The following is a 19,714-nucleotide window of genomic DNA, read 5'->3' as shown; positions in this document are numbered from 1 at the left end:
GGTCTCGGTCGTTGTGTCCTTGGGCAAGACACTTCACCCGCTGCCTACTGGTGGTGGTCAGAGGGCCCAGTGGTGCCAGTGTCCGGCAGCCTCACCTCTGTCAGTGCGCCCCAGTGTGGCTGTGGCTACAATGTAGCTGCCATCACCAGTGTGTGAATGTGTGGATGACTGGATGTGTAAAGCGCTATATAAATACAGGCCATTTACCATTTACCAAAGCTCATAAACATGTGGTTATCCCAGCTGGGCTTTCATCAAATCAACTAAGATGCACAGGAAAGACGGTCAGACACCAACTAGAGAGGATCAGAAGGACAAACAGAACAACTGTCATCCCTCATGTGGCAGGTTTATCAGAGAAACTCAGGAGAGTCTTCTCCAAGCACGACATCCCAGTGTACCCAGCCACACACTCAGACACAAACTGGTTCATCCCACACACAACCTCAACAATGTAGCGTAGCTGTACAGTGTAGGGAGGAGTGCTCAGACCTCTACACTGGAGACACCAAACATCCACTTTATAAACGCACAACATAGAAGAGCCACCTCCACGGGACAAGGCTCGGCTGTACTAAAGGACAAAGGTCACTGCTTTAAGGATGCAAATGTTCACATGTTGGACAGAGAGGACAGGTTTGAAAGAGGAGTAAAAGAAGCATCTGTGTCCACTGTGAACGGCTATCTTATATACCAACATACCAACTGTCTGCCAGTTGCTCAAAACACCACAGACACATATTTCTATGTACTATGACTCTGCTCACCAGCTCAGCACTTTTGGCTTGAAAGCTTTCCTCCATCTTTGGCTGCAGAATCCAGTCATCACACCATTTGTGCTTTCTGACATAACCTCAATTAGTCTTCCAGCCAAGCAGGCGAAACCCACTCTCACAGTTCTTGCGATTGACAGAAATAATTGATTACACAGCGGTGGAGAGTAGACGTTATCACAGTAGATGTCTTTCTGAAAGCGCTGTAACTAAGTTTAAGAATATAATCCACCCACTGTTATCATCTTCAATGCCCTGTATCAACACAGAGCAGAGCAGCTATCTGAACGCTACTCCAACACAGGTCGATTATCTTGTTAATAATTTCACCTCCTCACTACGTACGACTCTGGATACTGTAGCTCCTGTGAAAACTAAGGTCTCTAATCAGAAGTACCTGACTCCGTGGTATAATTCTCAAACACGTAGCCTAAAGCAGATGACTCGTAACCTGGAGAGGAAATGGTGTGTCACAAATTTAGAGGATCATCATTTAGCCTGGAGAAATAGTTTGTTACTTTATAAGAAAGCCCTCCACAAAGCCAGAACATCTTACTATTCATCACTGATTGAAGAAAATAAGAACAACCCCAGGTTTCTCTTCAGCTCTGTAGCCAGGCTGACAAACAGTCAGAGCTCTGTTGAGCCAACCATCCCTTTAACGTTAACTAGTAATGACTTCATGAACTTCTTCACAAATAAAATTTTTATCATTAGAGAAAAAATTACCAGTAATCATCCCACAGATGTAATATTATCTACAGCTACTCTTAGTACCATTGATATTAAGTTAGACTCTTTTTCTCCAATTGATCTTTCTGAGTTAACTTCAATAATTACTTCCTCCAAACCATCAACGTGTCTTTTAGACCCCATTCCTACAAAACTGCTCAAAGAAGTCCTGCCATTAATTAATTCTTTGATCTTAAATATGATCAACCTATCTCTAATGATCGGCTATGTACCACAGGCCTTCAAGCTAGCTGTAGTTAAACCTTTACTCAAAAAGCATCTCTAGACCCAGCAGTCTTAGCTAATTATAGGCCAATCTCCAACCTTCCTTTCATATCAAACATCCTTGAAAGAGTAGTTGTCAAACAGCTAACAGATCATCTGCAGAGGAATGGTTTATTTGAAGAGTTTCAGTCAGGTTTCAGAGCTCAGCACAGCACAGAAACAGCTTTAGTGAAGGTTACAAATGATCTTCTTATGGCCTCTGACAGTGGACTCATCTCTGTGCTTGTCCTGCTAGACCTCAGTGCAGCGTTCGATACTGTCGACCATAATATCCTATTAGAGCGATTAGAACATGCTGTAGGTATTACAGGTACTGCACTGCAGTGGTTTGTATCATATCTATCTAATAGACTCCAGTTTGTGCATGTAAATGGAGAGTCCTCTTCACACACTGAGGTTAATTATGGAGTTCCACAGGGTTCAGTGCTAGGACCAATTCTGTTTACATTATACATGCTTCCCTTAGGCAGCATCATTAGAAGACATAGCATACATTTTCACTGCTATGCAGATGACACCCAGCTCTATCTGTCCATGAAGCCAGATAACACACACCAATTCGTTAAACTGCAGGAATGTCTTAAAGACATAAAGACCTGGATGGCCGCTAACTTTCTGCTTCTTAATTCAGATCAAACTGAGGTTATTGTACTCGGCCCTGAAAATCTGGTTTCCAGGTCTCATCATGGTGCACTTTGCTGGCCTATTGGGGATATGGATATTATGAAGATCATGGACATTTCTTCTCAAATGTGCACATTCAGGCAGGAACACATGCACACACAAAGTAAGAAAAATGTGTTTGTGAAAGCAACTTAAAAAATAAAGAAAAATATACATTTCTTTTTATAAAACAATCACATGTATGTGTTTTTTTCTTACATTTGCTTTGTGCTGCTGTTTATGGTTTAAAAAAATTCCATATGTTCAGATTTTTGGGGGGCTTTCATTGATATACATCATCCAAATAATGTCATGTCAGATTTTGGAGGAAGGAACAGCTGGCATACCCTAGAAACAGGAAGTGAATATTTGTCAAATTTAGCTCATGTTCAACGACCTTCAGCTCAAGTTAAACTGAAGACTTTAACCCCACAGTTTAGTGCGGGTCTGGGCCGAGATTTCACCTGAAACAGAAATGCAATATCATCTTAAAGAACACAGCAGTTTAGTTTTGACAGTTTAATTTAAAACACGGCAGGACCAACAGCCAATGAAACATTAGAACACACAGATCATTTCAACACAGACATCCAATGAGAAGACAAAAAAACAAAACACCCAATCAGGACATCGTGACACAAAGCCTGCTCAACAACAGCGCACCGTGCCCATTGGTGAGGGCAGGGATTACACCAAATGGGTTTTGTTTGTTTGTTTGTTGACCACAAACAGTAGCACACTTTATAAATGAAGCTGGGTCAGGTGAAACTGTTCAGAAGGGACAGGTGAGTCAGGTGCACATGTGGTGGTTGAGGGACTGTCTCTCTGCTGGCCAAGTCCTCGGGGCAAACAGTGTGAGCAGGTGCTTCCTGTTCCTGTTCCCGGGGTCTCTGCTCTCAGATGCTTGTTGAAGTTTGTTGCTGCTAAGACGGTGACATCAGATCACCACGAGGGATTCACACAGACATTTTTGTAATTCAGCATTTTTACAGACAGAAAATTACATACAGTTTATAGTGCTGTGACAATAAGTATCAAGTAACGACAAGAACCCTGAAAAAATGTAAAAATGTATACAAAGGTTAGTAAGAAAGAACTGTGGTATTTTGAGAAACTGAAGGAGCTACACCAACATCCCCTACAACTCCCAGAGTACATCGAATGGCCAATCAAACTGCCAAGTCTCCTAGTTTGCCATTTTCTACAGCAGATGAGAATTTCTGGAAAACTTGTAAAAGTCAGATTTCTTAATGGGGTCTATAGGTTTGTTTCCAGGAATCAAACACAAACTGAAGTTAAAGAATCACACTGTAAACACACACTGAACAGAAAACACACTATTAAAAACAAGTGCAAAAGCTGAGAGCCACCAAGGTCAGATCTTCATAGACGTAGACTCCATAAACATTAATTCTACAGACCAAGAATCCAAAGACCAGCACACTGCACAGCAGGACTCCATGGGCCTGGACGTGACAGACCTCTAAGGTTCCTTGTGGTACCTGACACCAAGTCCTCAGGGTTGCTGAGTCTGTTTCCTGGAAGCACTCCACTTAAGCTGGGCAAACACTGTGCAATTTTTTCATTCGTGTTATTCAGCTCCTGCTCAAACTGCACGGTTGACTCGCAGGGGTGAGAAGTTCATAGGTCACGATGCAGGTCTCACACTATACGACCCGATGCTCTGATGCGACCTGAGTGCTCACACTGTGCGTCCATAACATGAAGCTTATAACAGAATATCTGTCTCTCGTTCTCCCTCTCTGTCTTTCACTCACACAGACACACCACCACCATCAACTTTGCTAAATTGCTGATGAAAAACACTCATCAGGCAGCTGTGATTGAGCAGCATGTAGATCCAACTATTTTCACGGTTGTTGTGGTCGTGATAATTTTGTGAGGCCACATCGAAAAGGCTCGGATGAGCTTTCCAAAGTTCTACAAGTTGTGCCTCCATCGCTTGTGTCCAGATCACACGCTGCACTGCCGTGCTGCTTCTTTTCACTTTCATTTCTGTGTTTGTGCGTGCGCAGCGTGAGAGGCTGCGGTGACGCCCTCTCGACGGCCGACGGCGTGAGAGGCTGCGGTGACGCCCTCTCGACGGCCGACGGGATTTCAAACAGGTTTGATTTTCTTACGACCGAGCGATTGATGATCGGGAGCTGGTCGTGAGGTGTTAATCGCTTCTCGTTACCCCACGTATACTACACGATGCACGCCACACGATGAAGGCGAAACTCGGGCTGATGACCAAAACGAGCCAAAAAAAATCGCACAGTGTATGCCCAGCATTATCAGCACCTGACTAAACTCGCTGATATTTGCAAGCTTGATGTTATCATATCTTTCCCACCTTTTTCCCTTTGCATATGAAAGGTCAGAGGATTGTGGCTCTCTATTCTCTTTGTTTTTGCATTCATGCTTACCTTTACAGAGGAGGGAGAGCCTCTAAAGAGCTCGTGTATTCATTCCTTTTTGGGGTTTTTTGTTTGTTTCTCAGATTACACAAATGAAGTTTGGCTTTTCTGAGTTCGTCTGTAGATTAGTTCAGTATTTGTCTTTACACAGTTATCTGCCCTCAGAGTGCCCTTCTGGTTTAAAATGTGTTTACTCACTAATCTCTTTGTTTATGGTCTTTTTTCTACTTGTTATTGTTTTTAATCTGTTATTATGGTCCATTTTTAAGTCTAGGAAGCTGCGGTGTTGATAAAGTTTGAATGAATAGTCTTTACAGGACAAAGAAACAGTCAGACACATGAACATTTGTTTTTGTGCTCTGGTTTTCGTTTCTGTCAGTTATGAATGAGACTATGAATTAGATCCAGTCCAGCAGATCCAGATGACGAAGTGCAGTTCACCCTAGAAAATGGTCTAATGTTGGTTCAGGTTCATACTCACCTGACAATTTACAAAGTCTAGAACCATGAGAATCTACTGAGAATGATGGTTCTGGTCCCATTCAGGTTTGTCCAACAAAACCACAGACAGTTTGATAGTCCCAGTTCAAAACATGAGTCTAAATCCAGGAATCGGGAGGCATGAGTGCAGTGAGACAGGAGTTCCCGGGAGGTTTTCTGAAGATTTGGAAGGACCTAAAAGGGTTCTATAAATGTTGTAGATGGTTCTGTAAGGTTCTTTCTCAGACATGTTCTCATCTCATCTTCCTCAGTCTGGTTCTGTTCTCTTTCTCTCGTTTCTTTAAGGCTGTGATGTAATGGCTAAAGAGTACTTCCTGTTCCTTCTTCCTGGTGAGAGTGCTGAATCGCTGGTCATCCCGATAACGAACACAAAATTCCTTAAAAGTTGTTCTGGAGAAGAAAAACAAAACAGGAATATTCATATTTTGATATGAGAGCTGGAAACAGTAATTCTGATGGCAGCCCTTTTTTGGCTCATTAAACTACATGAAAAAATATTTTATTTTAACTGCAAATAAGAGAACCTCAATAAGGAACGAGGAACCAAAAGCATTAAACTGAGCTGAATGGTAAATGGCCTGTATTTATATAGCGCTTTACTAGTCCTTAAGGACCCCAAAGCGCTTTACATATCCAGTCATCCACCCATTCACTCACACATTCACACACTGGTGATGGCAGCTACATTGTAGCCACAGCCACCCTGGGGCGCACTGACAGAGGCGAGGCTGCCGGACACTGGCGCCACCGGGCCCTCTGACCACCACCAGTAGGCAACGGGTGAAGTGTTTTGCCCAAGGACTCAACGACCGAGACTGTCCGAGCCGGGGCTCGAACCGGCAACCTTCCGATTACAAGGCGAACTCCCAACTCTTGAGCCACGATCGCACAATGTATAAATTGCTTAATAAATTTTAGATGCTTTACGTTATGGCGAGAGTAAAACTTTAAAACATGAAACTTGAAGGATTCTGGGGGAAAGTGACTCTTAGTGCTGTATCCCGCCCGCTCTATGGTGAATACGTCTCACAGGGTTTATGATCATTATGTCCTTCATGTGCCCAGAGATTATTTATACATTTCAGTATAGCTGTGTTAAAACATTCAACTGATGTGACGTGTGTGGCTTGTAAATAGTTGTGTCAGAACCACAGTGTGCTCAGTGATTACCTCAGGCAGCAGAAACCTGAGAAAGAAGAGGAGCAAGAACAAGAGCATCATGAAAGTACAGGCCCCTGCATGACATGTACCACTGTTCGAAAAAAGAAGTAGCTCAAACCCAGAAACTGTTATGGTCCTGGGTCATTTGACCCAGCATTTTGTTTATTATTATGATCTTATGTTCTAGTTTATTCTGATTACGTATCCAGGTTAAGACGTTCTAGTTCTTTGGTTTTAGTTTCCGTTCTCGGTCGGTATCGTGTCTCTGAGTTTTGTCAGTGTATATTTCCTGTCTTACATTGAAGCCCTGTGTCTCTTGTCTGGTAGATATTTGGAGGGTTGTTCACACTATGGAAAGAAAATACACCTTTTATTCTCATTCACATAAAAGATATTCTCTCCTCCTCCTCTCAGTCCTGCAGGAAATGCATCGGAGGCGTCGCCCAGAGGGGATCCATTGAAATGCGGGGTGAAGAATGTGAGAGGGGTCGTTGATGATTTTGGCTGCCTGTCTGAGGGCCTGTTGGCTGAAAACCTGTCAGTTCTGACAGGTAGGCCAATGACTGTAGAGCACGCTGATACAGTGCGCTGCAGTCTGTTCCTGTATGAAGGCTGAGGGAGGGGAACCAGCAGCTGATGGAGGTCATGATGCTTTCCAGGAAGGCGTAGTAAAAAGTCATCATGATGGTTGTGCTGACTCCAAAGGAGGTATAGCTGTTGGTGGCACCTCCTGAGAATCTCTCTGTGTTGGCAGAGAATTTCAGGAGGTTATCAAAGATGGTTCCCAGGTATTTGTGCTCCTCAGCTACCTCCACTGGCTTCCCGTGGATGGTGGTGGTGACTGAAGCAGCCAGATCCCTCTGCCTACTGGAGAATTCACCACCATCTCTTTGGTTTTGCTCACATTCAGTTCAAGTTGGAGCTGTCACACCACTCTACAAACTCCTGCAGAGTGGACCCGTGGTGTTGTGAGGGGCCTGACAGCAGTGACGGGAGAACTGAGTCGTCAGCATATTTAACCAGGTGACAGTTGGGCTGTGTGGATCTGCAGTCATCGGTGTAGAGGATGAAGAGAAGGGGGGAGAGCACACAGCCCTGGGGGGAGCCAGTGGAGGTGGAACGGAGACCGGAGAGAGTTGTTGACCCGAACTTTCTGAGTCCTGTTGGTCAAAAAGTCCAATATCCACAGGATTAGCTGCTCATCAGGTGGAAAGTTTAGTGGGCAGGATACGAGGCTGCAGAGTGTTGAACGCTGATGAGAAATCAGCAAACAGAAGTCTGGGGGAGGAGTCAGGAGCTCCAGATGTTTGTGGATGGAGTCCAAGATGAAGATTTTTGCGTCATCTACACCTCTGCATGGATGGTAAGCAAACTGGAGTGAGTCCATCAGGGGTCAGTTGCTCTTACGATGTGCTGTTTTATGATCTTCTCCGTCGAGCGGAAAAGTCGGAGACTGGGCTGCAGCTGCATCTGCAGCTGGATGAGGGAGTCCCTGGTGTAGGTGAGCCTTGGGGTCATGTTGAAGTGTTGGAAACAAGTCCGAAAAAATCACAAAAATGAGGAAAAGGAAAATAATACAAATATACCGAGTAGACGGCGAAATACAACAACAAAAAGAGCAGCGACCCGGAACTGGATCTCGGAGATTTGTCAGTTTAAGTATATCCTTCATGAAATTTATAACAAAAAAGGAGAATATGCCCCCTCATCTTAAAACTAATTTTTATGAGAATGGTGAGAAGACAGGCAGGCTATTAGCAAGACAACTTAAGCAAATGAACAATCAGAATGTTATTACAGCAATGAAAACGATGCTAAATTAGTTACATCCTCTTCGGAGATCAACATGATTTTTAAAATATTTGATCAAGTATGGATCGGCTAAATGCATTCTTTGATAAAAGGAAAATAAATAAAAATTTCACAAGAGGGTAGGGACAAATTGGAAACTCCTAACTGAGGTAGATGTAAGGAAGGTATCCATGCAATGAAAGCTGGAAAGTCACCGGGAATAGATGGCTTCCCGGCAGAGTTTTATCACAGATTTATAGACTTGCTATGTCCACTTTTAACTGAAGTATTACATGAAGCGTTTGAATATGGACGGCTCCCTGCAAGTTTTAATCAGGCAGTGATATCACTAATCCCAAAAGGCGACAAGGATTTAGTAACAAGGCTTGTACTACCACAAATTATCCATCAAGTAGGGTTTATCAAGAATAGATCTGCTTCCGATAATATGACATTACTACACCTGCTGTGGCGGAATAGAAATAACAAATCCTGTATTGGCTATATCTTTAGATGCACAGAAGGCTTTTGATAGGGCGGAGTGGAGTTTTCTGTTTACGGAAAAATTTGGAAAAGGTGACAACTTTTGCAGATAATTTTTATTTGTTGTTGTTTTTGTTTGTTTGCTTCTTGCTTTTGGTTCTTGTATTTGTTGTTATAAAATGCAAAATCTGATAAATACTTGAATTGTACAAACAATAAAACAGTTCTGTTTCCGGAGCTGAATTAGCCTAGTTCTCTAATTCTTGGTGCTAATGAATCATTCTCCAATGAATTTTATTCTGGTAGAAATACCTCATCTGCATCTCCAGTTTGTCCCAGCGACTGGTCGATAAACAGCTGCCAGTCGAGGTGAGGTCATATTTTACAGGAACATAGCTGAATAATTAAGAGTGCTTCTCTGAATAATGAATGAGGAATACCTGCTGGTGATCTTTGCTTCCTCCAGCAGCTGTTTGAACTCTTCTCTGGCTTTCTGCAATTTACTCTTCTTCTCTTTGTACTCATCCTTCATCCTGCTCTTCACAAACTGATCAAACACCTGGACGCATACAGGTAACACTGATGTCATCGTGACATCATGACATTGCATGAAAATGTTAGAAATGAAAGTAATCTTTAATTTGCCAAACCTGTTTCCTCTGATCTGAAGTCAGCAGCAGGTATCGAGGGTCAAATACCATCTTATGAAGCTCCTTCTCCCAGGTGGAGAATGCAGACACCTGAGGAGAGCCACAGGTCAATATTTAAATTTAATGGTTCAATCTGTATTTATCCTGGCAGGGTGACTCTTAATAAATCTAATTTATATGGAGGTGCATTACACATATTGACTAAGATCAATAATGCTATCTATACAGTTTTTTTAATCTTCAAACCAACATGAGGTGAAAAAGAAACAATTTTAAACACAAATACAAAAAAGACACAGATACACGTAAAACATAATTTTAAGTCGGAGAATTGTGGCTGTGATGAAGCTCAATTCTGTCTTTCAGTGAATGAAGATCGATCATTGTTCTTCAGATAGTGGGGGTCTGATCCACCAAATCCAGCAGGATAGGAGTAATGATGGATCCAAAAGTGCAGACTCAAAACAAAGATTTATTACCACATGACAAAAACAAAAAACTGGCTGAACTGGGAATACAGAAACTAAACTGGCAGGCAGATGGATGGAACACACAGCGTGGGATGATGGTACAAACAGAAAAGTAGAGTGTATAAACAGAACCTAAGGATTACCTATACTGGGAGAACTGACAAAACAGACCTAAAGCCTGTTGATACGGAGGGAGAAACTCAGGGAGATGACACAGAGGGAGCAATCAGTGAATGGGAGACAGAAGGGAAACACAGCTGGGCAAATCAGGGCAAAGCAGGGGAAGCAAAACCTGATACAATCAGTGCTGGGCAAGTTACTTTGAAGAAGTAATTAATTATAATTACTAGTTAATTCTTCAGAAAAGTAACTGACTTAGTAACTGAGTTACAAGATCCTAAAAGTAATTAATTACTTCAAAAGTAACTATTGCGTTACCTTAAAAAAAAAAGTTTAACCAGGGTATAATTGTCCATTTTTTAGATTGTCCCGCTACATTTCACCTACAAAAACTATTTACTTTGCCTTGTTTGGTATCATCCTTTTCAGCACAGCCTCACGTGTCTGAATTTACAGTTATGTTTTCATTTTGACAAACTGTATTAACACAATTGATCTAAAATCAGACAAAAAACATAAAATCCGAGTAGAAAAAGTTATATTTTTTACTGTAACAACCACAAACATGTTTATTGAATCATATTTCATAACTTGAAATGCAAATATAAATTGTCAATTTTAAAATCATATGCACAAGTTTTGCAAACAACAAAGTTATTTGCAGCCATTTACCTTTTACCCTTTTTTAATAACCATTTCACTAGCTGGGACCACATCCTCGGTAACGATGGGCGATGAGGGATGAGGAAGTGAAAACTGGTGCTGCGGCGACGGCTCTCGGGCCGGGCAGAACCCCCAAGAAATCATCCCCTACAGGAGTGAAGACTGGGCATTACGGAGGTCTTGGAGATTGTTGCGAATGTATAACTGGTAGGCTTGTGATGACCATCGACCCAGGAGCTTGATTAGGTGGTCAGAGATTCCTTTGCGGGAGGCAGAAGTTGCGGCGCCGATGAGAAAGGAATGGCCAGAGAAGAGATTTGGAGGAATCCCAGAAGACGAGAGCACTTGGCGAAAGTGTGAGAGGAACGATGACCTGGTCGGGGCGTGGCCAGATTCGGTGATGAACAGTGGATCTGAAGGTAAGGCGTGCTGAGATTTTCTGAGGTGGAGGTAATGGGTTACTGATTCGAAGGGACTTAAAGGTGAGTTTATTTTGAAATAGTATATAGGCGTGGGGCTGCCGGATTGATTGGTTTTGCTTCGTTTGAGGAAGAAAATGAGGCAGTCTTCGAAGACTGGGTGGATGTCGCTCAAGCACGGGTGAAGAGTCGAATGGGATTTCGAAGATGAGGAGGTGAATTCGGAACAGCGTAAGAAGCCGAAGAAGGCGAGCAGGAGTGTGCGTGCCAGGAAGTAGTCGCTACTTCAGCCGGAGGGTAGAGATGCAGCGATGTAGAAGATCTGAAGTTAGGGGTAAGCGGTGTAGGGTCGTGGCAGGTGACTGGCGCTGGAGACCTTTGATGAGTAATGATATCTGGGACGACATAATGGTTGGGCATGGCGAACCTGTGAGCAGCTTGGCAAAGAAATTGATGCCGCTGAGGTACGTGTTTATGGTGGGAATCTTATTCTTTTTTTTCTTTTTTTTATTTCCAAATTTGTTTTATTGATTTCAACAATGACATACAAAGTTAGCAACAGCAAAGTCAATCTTGATTTCAGAACAGTTGTATGTCCATTATACCCTCCAACCCCCCTAACCCGAATTCTCCCCCTACCAGGTCCACACTAGACATGACGCCGCAGAGAACCAGTCTCTGCCCACACACACACACAAAAACCCCCCCAAAAAACCAAAAACACATCTCAAGACCCATATACGTAACAAGCATAACCCCCAAAAAACAACAACCCCCCCGCAAAAAACAAACAAAAACAAACAAAACAAAAACAGAGAAAACAAAAGCAGAGAAGGGACCAAACAAAACAAAAGGAAAAACAAGTAGATAAGGTATAAATAAGATTTAAAAAATAAATAAAAAATAAATAAAAAAAAAAACTTTATAATGTAGCTTCGCTCAGTTCACTTCAGACTCAGTGATGGTGTCCACCAGCAAGAGAAATGATTTCCAGATTTGGTTAAATTCCTTAATAGAACCTTTTAGAGAGAATCTAAGTTTTTCCAACTTTAAGTTAAAGAGTACATCTCTCACCCAATGATCATGAGTTGGGGGGTGGGGAAACTTCCACTTCAACAGAATAAGCCTCTGAGCTAGTAAAGTGGTAAAGGCTAGGGCCTGTTTGAGGGGGCCAGATGAGTTCAAGTCGGGAGGAATGCCAAAAATTGCGGAGAGTCTAAAATTCTAGTGTCTAAAATTGGGCAGACCAAGACCACCGTCAGCTTTAGAGGACCGAAGAATAGACTTGCGAATTCTAGCTTGTTTCCCTCCCCATATGAAATGTGACAGAATCTTTTCTAACTTGTCAAAAAATGCCTTGGTAAGAAAAATTGGGACATGTTGAAAAAGATACAAGAATTTTGGGAGGACACTCATCTTTATCAGGTTAACTCTCCCTGCCACTGACAATGGTAGAGAAGTCCAACAGTCACAATCTTTCCCAACATTTTCTAGTAGGGATAGGAAGTTCTCCCTCATCATTTTAGGTATAGAAGAGGAAATAAAAAAACCCCAAATATCTAAATCCGGTTTCTGTCCACTTAAAAGGCACTATTGAGTGGGGAAGGGCTCTGGCCAGGGAATTGAGGGGTTGCAACTCGCTTTTTTGATAATTGAGCTTATATCCTGACAGTGTACCATATTGGTCCAGTATGTCAAAAAGCACCGGGAATGAGTTTAGAGGGTCAGAAATGTACAGGAGCAAGTTGTCTGCATAAAGAGAGAGTTTGTGGGTAACACCGGACCTTGCAATGCCTTTAAATCTATCCTCTGAACACAGCCATATTGCAAGAGGCTCGATAGCAATGGCGAATAGGAGGGGTGAGAGAGGGCACCCTTGCCTAGTGCCCCTCTCAAGTGAAAACGGCAAAGACAAGTTGTTGTTAGTACGAATACAGATGGATGGCGAGGAATATAGTAGCTTAACCCAGAGAATAAAGTCAGCCCCTAAGCCAAACCTATCCATCACCTCATAGAGGAAGCTCCACTCGACGCGGTCGAAAGCTTTCTCCGCGTCAAGAGATACCACAACCTCCCTTCCTTCCCTCCCCATCTCCAGCTGCCTCCCTCTTCCCGCTCCACCACAACCACCCACACATGCAGGGCCTTGGAGTAGGGGTATGTCACCAGGGTGCAGAGGAGGCTACCCCCCCCTCTGTCCCCTTCTGGCTGCCTCTGCCTCAATTTTATCCCACAACTTAGACATTCACATTACTCACACTCTCATTACACATACATATAGGATCTTGGGGGTGGGCACGATACACGGAGTCCAAAGTACCATCAGGGTGTACACCTCACCCCTGGCATCGTTGCCCACCTCTCAATTTTAAATACACGTAGACATTGAGGGCTAGCAGGAGGGACCATGCGCTTACCTGCTGCTCTCTGGCAGGTAGCTCCATGCCCTCCTGGGTTTTAAATGCACCTTAGAACACACATGCATCAACACTACAATGAGCGGGTGGAGGGAGGTTCGGAGTCTTCTCTCACCCCCATTCTCTGCGACCTGCTGGAGCAGGGGGGCTAGGACTAGGAGGAGGAGTTGGCCGTCCGACTGTGGTCTGGAGTGTGGAGCCTTCCTGCTGCTGCGGAGTCGGGGCGGTCTGCCTCCCCCCACCGCAGGGAAAAGGGAAACACCACCTGGGTCTGGGTGCAGTTCCCCCCTCCAGGGGCGAGGGCACCTAGACCCGGTTTGTAGAGTACGCTTGGGGAGTGTGATCGTGTGTACAACGTCTCTTTATGTCTGTCTCCACGTTGGTTGAGTGTGGAGTAAGTGCATATGAGAGCATGAGGGTGGGAATGGATGTTTGTGTCTGTGTGTGCCTGTATGTCTGTGTCTATATGTCAGGTTGGGTATCAGGCGCCACCTCTCTGGGGACATCTCAGGCCCTCCAAGGTTTGGAGGCCTATCTCCCCCTACCACCACTTCCCCTGCCAGTGGCGGACCCCCTCAGACATCGGTGCGTTGGTGGTTCTTTGTGTCCGGGGATGGGCGTCCGGGTACACACCGGCTCACTCCTTGGCGGCCGCTTATCGGGGCCTGGAGCCTGGGGCTCGCTCGGGCCACTTCGGAGGTGGGGTGCCCCCGGCCTCTCGGCCTGGGGCTCGGTCACTCAGGCGCAGCTGGCTGCCGGCGGAGCTCACGGGCGCGTCACTGCAACTCCCCCTGGCTTCTGCTCCGCGGCTGCTGAGTGAGCCCTCATCTGGGACTCTCCTCAGCTCTTTCCGGGACAGTGGCGCAGCTGCCCCTCTGTTGGTCTTCCTTGGTCTCTTGTGTTCTGGGGGCCTCTGGATGTCTGGAGTTTTGATCTCCTCCATACCTGCTTCATACCCTGGAGGACGGGGCTGTGGCCCCCCACACCCTCTAGCAGATCATTACATGAAGGAACCTTTTAAAAACAAGCGCGTCCATGCTCACAGGTGTACACACGGGTGATCACACCCACAAACTACACCCTTTTTGGCTCCTACCTCAAAGCACACTGTGTTCTGTTGATCTTATGTGCTGCACAATAATGTTTAACATTTAGTATTTACTGTCATATTCCCATATATCATTGTGATGTTGTTTATTCTATTACTCTTGTTCTCTTCTGCTTGCTTTCTTTTTTCTTTCTCAGCAGGTGATCCAGGTGATTGATATATGCATTTTTTTTTTCTCTGCCCGTTCTGTTGGTTTTTGTCTTTTGCCCTTCTCCCCCGTCCCTCTTCTCAGCTGTTTCTCTTTCCCTCTTTCTTTCTCCCCTTCTTTCCCCCAGTCAAGTCTGTCCCGTATTCAGTAAGTGAAAATAAAATAAACAATAAAAGGTGAATCAAATGGACCATTACGGCAAGGTGGTCAGTTTGGTCAAGTAAATCCGTTGGGCATCTTTCTTTGCCTTTAGACAACAATTCTGATGGCAAAAGAGCCAAACGGGCCAGGCAAAAAAAAAAAAAAAAAAAAAGATAAATGTGATTTTGGGCAGCAGGTGAGAAAACGTTATCAGTATTTCTTCTTCTGAGGCAGATATGCTTAATTAGCTGGATAATCTCTCATTTTTGACGCTTTTGTCGCAACCTTTTTAAGACTGCATGAGATAAAGAGTCCTGTGTGAGTCAGTCTTACGCTTGCAGAATATATTTTTTCTTTTCCGGACATCAGGGTTTGCACCTTTGTGTAAATGTCTCTCCAGCCTCTGTGAACCCAGAGAGTTGTTTTTCTACAGCGTTGTTTTTTTACTTATTTTTTTTAATTGTGGTGTCAATTCATTAAATCAGCCTAAAATGGCTAAGTTACAGCAATCCATCCACATTAGTCCCTTTGGACAAAAATGTCCACATTGAAACCCTTTATAAACGCTATTTTTCACACCAGAAAAATTACGGTCAAATCGATCGTCAGGTTTCTAGCTTAGGTTTCGTTTTGGACTACAGGCCTTAGAGTTGTAATTTTTTTATTTGTCCACCGGGTGGCGCCCTTGCTCCACATGTGACGCCTGCTGGAACATACACATGTTCTCCAGCGGCCTGCTCGAGACAGATACCTGGAAAAGGCAGACTAATTTCCCGCGTACAGCAGCAGCTTGGCCCGCTGCTCGTTCCGGACCATTTTCTACCCTTAGGTTCGTTTGATTTTTTTTTTTTTTTTTAATCAACAGGAAATGACGTATTTGTTTTCACGTGGTAGCGGAAGTGTGTGCTGCAGACACGGGAACCGAACCATATGCTCCGGCGCTGCGCGAAACACACCCGCGGCAGAGGCACTCCTCCCCGGGGGAGCAGGAGCAGCAGCGCCGCCTGGGGACATTTTTGGCTTCTGGAAAAAAAATTAAAACCGGATCGAAATTAATGTTCGTGCCAATCTTTTGTCCATCTAAAGGCCTAATTATAATAACAATAAAATATTACTTCAAATGGTTTTTTTGGAAAATATTTTATGTTTTATGTTTTATGTTTTTGGGGCAAAAAAAGCAGTGCGCTCATGTGACGAAACCGGGATATAAAGGGTTAAAATCCGCGAAATGTAATTAAAACTTGACATGAATATTTCAGGGAGTAGTAGTTTTAAAAGACTGACCAATTTAAAGTGAAAAAAAAAATTAATATTTAATATTTTTATTGCACTTTTTGGGCGTGGTCGATAGTGTGCATTTTATGAAATGCGCTCCTGGAAAAAAAATAAAAGGCGATCGAAATGACTCTTGGTGCCAATCTTTAGTCCATCTAAAGGCCTAATTATAATAACAATCAAATATTACTTCAAATGTTATTTTTTTTAAATATTGAGTTTTTTTGTTTTTGGGGGCTAAAAAAACAGGGCGCTCATGAAGTAAAACTGGGATTTAAAGGGTTAAAACAACGAAAATATAATTAAAACTTTATATGAATATTTCAGGGAGAAGTAGTTTTAAAAGACTGACCAATTTAAAGTGGAAAAAAATATTAATATATAATATTTTTATTGCACTTTTTGGGGAATGGACATTTATGTCCATTAGGGACCAAGGTGGATGTCTTTTTTAGGGATCTCCAAAGGGTATTCACGTGAACTTCAGCCATGTTTTCTTTGTGTTTCCTCTGTGCTTCATGTTGTTTGTACTTTTTTTTATTTTGAAGCTTGTTTGAAACTGTTTCATTTGGTATCCTGTTGACTGTGAAACATTTAGGAGAAATAAAAACACATTTATAGGAAAAAAAAAAAAAAAAAAAGAGATACCACAACCTCTGGAATTGAGTTGCACGATGTGTGGATAATATTCAAGAGGCGTCTTGAATTGTCATATGAGTGCCTGCCGGCCATAAATCCCGTCTGATCAGAGGCGATAATTTGTGGCAGAACACGTTGTAGCCTAAGTGTGAGGATTTTAGATAGTATTTTAAAATCAATATTTAAAAGAGAAATTGGTCTGTAACTGCTGCACAACAGAGGATCCTTGTCCTTTTTCAAGATTAAACAAATAGTAGCTTCAGACAAAGTCTTGGGTAATTGACATTTTGAAAAGGCTTCATTATACATTTCTTTCAACAATGGTGCCATAAGATCAGAATTAGCTTTATAGTATTCTGCAGAGTAACCGTCAGGGCCCGGCAATTTACCTGTCTTTAAGGATTTAATGGCTTCTTGTACCTCTACTACAGTAATAGGTCCCCCTAATCCCTTCATCAGATCTCTATTCTTGTAAAATGTATATTTTGGAGAGTTTCTTCTGATAGAGGGGGAGAGCTTGAAGTGTACAGATTGGAATAGAAACTAACAAATATTTCATTAATTCCCTCTGGGTCCGATATTATGTCACCAGCAGCAGACTTGACCTTTGGGATTAGCTTGGAGGTTGCTTCGGCACGGGCTTGATAGGCCAGAAGTTTCCCTGCCTTGTCGCCGGATTCAAAAAAGCGTTGCTTTGTCTTAATTAATTGAACCATAGCTGTTGCGGTGGTGGTTAAATTGAGCCTGGCTTGAACTTTCACACGTTCTGTATAGAGGTTAGGATCTGGGTTCGATGCATATCTGCCATCTAGATCTTTGATCTTATTCAATACACTGGACGTGTAAGATAACTCTTTCTTCTTTAAATTTGACACAAAGACTTTCGACGTTTCCCATAATACCTCTTGACACTTCAGTAGAGTCATTCAACTCAAGGAAAAGTGAGAACTGTGACCTCAAAAAATTTGTGTAGTCATCCCTTATCAACAGGCTAGAGTTAAATCTCCAATGTTTAATGGGTCGAGACGGGGTCGCTAATACCACATCAAAAGAAACTGGTGGCGATAGCATGATACTGACAATGGCTAATTTTACAGAGAAACCTAATATCGACAAGGAAAAAGTCTATACGTGTATATGTATGGTGGGGATGAGAGAAAAAGGAAAATGCCTTAGTAGTAGGATTCGCATGTCGCCATGGATCCACAATCCACAGCTGAGTTTTGAAAAATTCTGGGGTTTTAGCAGATTTATTCAGGGAACAGGCCTTAGTTGACGATCTATCCAGCAGAGCGTCCTGAACCAAGTTAAACTCACCTCCAATAATAAGATGATAGTTTTCCAAATTTGGAAGTGAAGAGAAAAGTTTAGCTATAAAAGAGTCGTCGTCCCAGTTCGGCCCGTACACGCTAGCCAGTATCACAAGTGAGCCCTGCGGGTTTCCTGACACAAATGTGAAACGGCCATCTGGATCAACAATAACTTTATGTTGCTCAAACAGAATATTATTACGAATAAGAATAGTTGTCCCTCTAGCCTTGGCGTTAAATTTGGAATGATATATATTGCCGATCCAGTTTCTCTTGAGTTGCCTCACTTCTTTGTTGCAGAGATGCGTCTCTTGAAGAAAAAACACATCTCCTTTAAGCTGCTGTAAATGTGCCAGAACTTTGTTAATTTTGGTTGCATTCCCCACACCTCTCACATTCCAGGAGACAATTCTAAGACCATTGATTGTGCTCGACATATATGTCGGCAAGGTCTCACTATGAAAATATAGTGAGACCTTGCCGCCTCACTACATTTTCAATATTCTGCTAGATAAAATTGAGGAACTAGGATGTACAGTGGGGCAAAAAAGTATTTAGTCAGCCACCGATTGTGCAAGTTCCCCCACCTAAAATGATGACAGAGGTCAGTAATTTGCACCAGAGGTACACTTCAACTGTGAGAGACAGAATGTGAAAAAAAAATCCATGAATCCACATGGTAGGATTTGTAAAGAATTTATTCGTAAATCAGGGTGGAAAATAAGTATTTGGTCAATAACAAAAATACAACTCAATACTTTGTAACATAACCTTTGTTGGCAATAACAGAGGTCAAATGTTTACTATAGGTCTTTACCAGGTTTGCACACACAGTAGCTGGTATTTTGGCCCATTCCTCCATGCAGATCTTCTCGAGAGCAGTGATGTTTTGGGGCTGTCGCCGAGCAACACGGACTTTCAACTCCCGCCACAGATTTTCTATGGGGTTGAGGTCTGGAGACTGGCTAGGCCACTCCAGGACTTTCAAATGCTTCTTACGGAGCCACTCCTTTGTTGCCCGGGCGGTGTGTTTTGGATCATTGTCATGTTGGAAGACCCAGCCTCGTTTCATCTTCAAAGTTCTCACTGATGGAAGGAGGTTTTGGCTCAAAATCTCACGATACATGGCCCCATTCATTCTGTCCTTAACACGGATCAGTCGTCCTGTCCCCTTGGCAGAAAAACAGCCCCATAGCATGATGTTTCCACCCCCATGCTTCACAGTAGGTATGGTGTTCTTGGGATGCAACTCAGTATTCTTCTTCCTCCAAACACGACGAGTTGAGTTTATACCAAAAAGTTCTACTTTGGTTTCATCTGACCACATGACATTCTCCCAATCCTCTGCTGTATCATCCATGTGCTCTCTGGCAAACTTCAGACGGGCCTGGACATGCACTGGCTTCAGCAGCGGAACACGTCTGGCACTGCGGGATTTGATTCCCTGCCGTTGTAGTGTGTTACTGATGGTGACCTTTGTTACTTTGGTCCCAGCTCTCTGCAGGTCATTCACCAGGTCCCCCCGTGTGGTTCTGGGATCTTTGC

General features: G+C 43.1%; 2 protein-coding genes across 2 annotated transcripts in view; one reads left to right on the top strand and one right to left on the bottom strand.

The window, feature by feature from the left end:
* Positions 1–19,714, top strand: part of ebf3a (EBF transcription factor 3a) — a 281,532-nt gene that overhangs the window by 78,280 nt on the left and 183,538 nt on the right. The gene's annotated exons all lie outside the window — the stretch shown is intronic.
* The window catches only part of tcerg1l (transcription elongation regulator 1 like), a 74,699-nt gene continuing 59,298 nt past the window's right edge, over positions 4,314–19,714 (bottom strand). Inside the window, exons 14-16 of the mRNA XM_082544658.1 lie at positions 9,460–9,549; positions 9,250–9,368; positions 4,314–5,764 (exon numbers count right to left, since the gene is read on the bottom strand). Coding sequence (XP_082400784.1) covers positions 5,608–5,764; positions 9,250–9,368; positions 9,460–9,549 — 366 coding nt within the window. The 3' untranslated portion in view covers positions 4,314–5,607. The remainder of the gene's footprint in view (positions 5,765–9,249; positions 9,369–9,459; positions 9,550–19,714) is intronic.

Source organism: Aulonocara stuartgranti, assembly GCF_965226115.1.
Source record: "Aulonocara stuartgranti genome assembly, chromosome: 8".
Taxonomy (NCBI): Eukaryota; Metazoa; Chordata; class Actinopteri; order Cichliformes; family Cichlidae; genus Aulonocara; species Aulonocara stuartgranti.
This window is presented reverse-complemented; position numbering and strand designations above follow the sequence as displayed.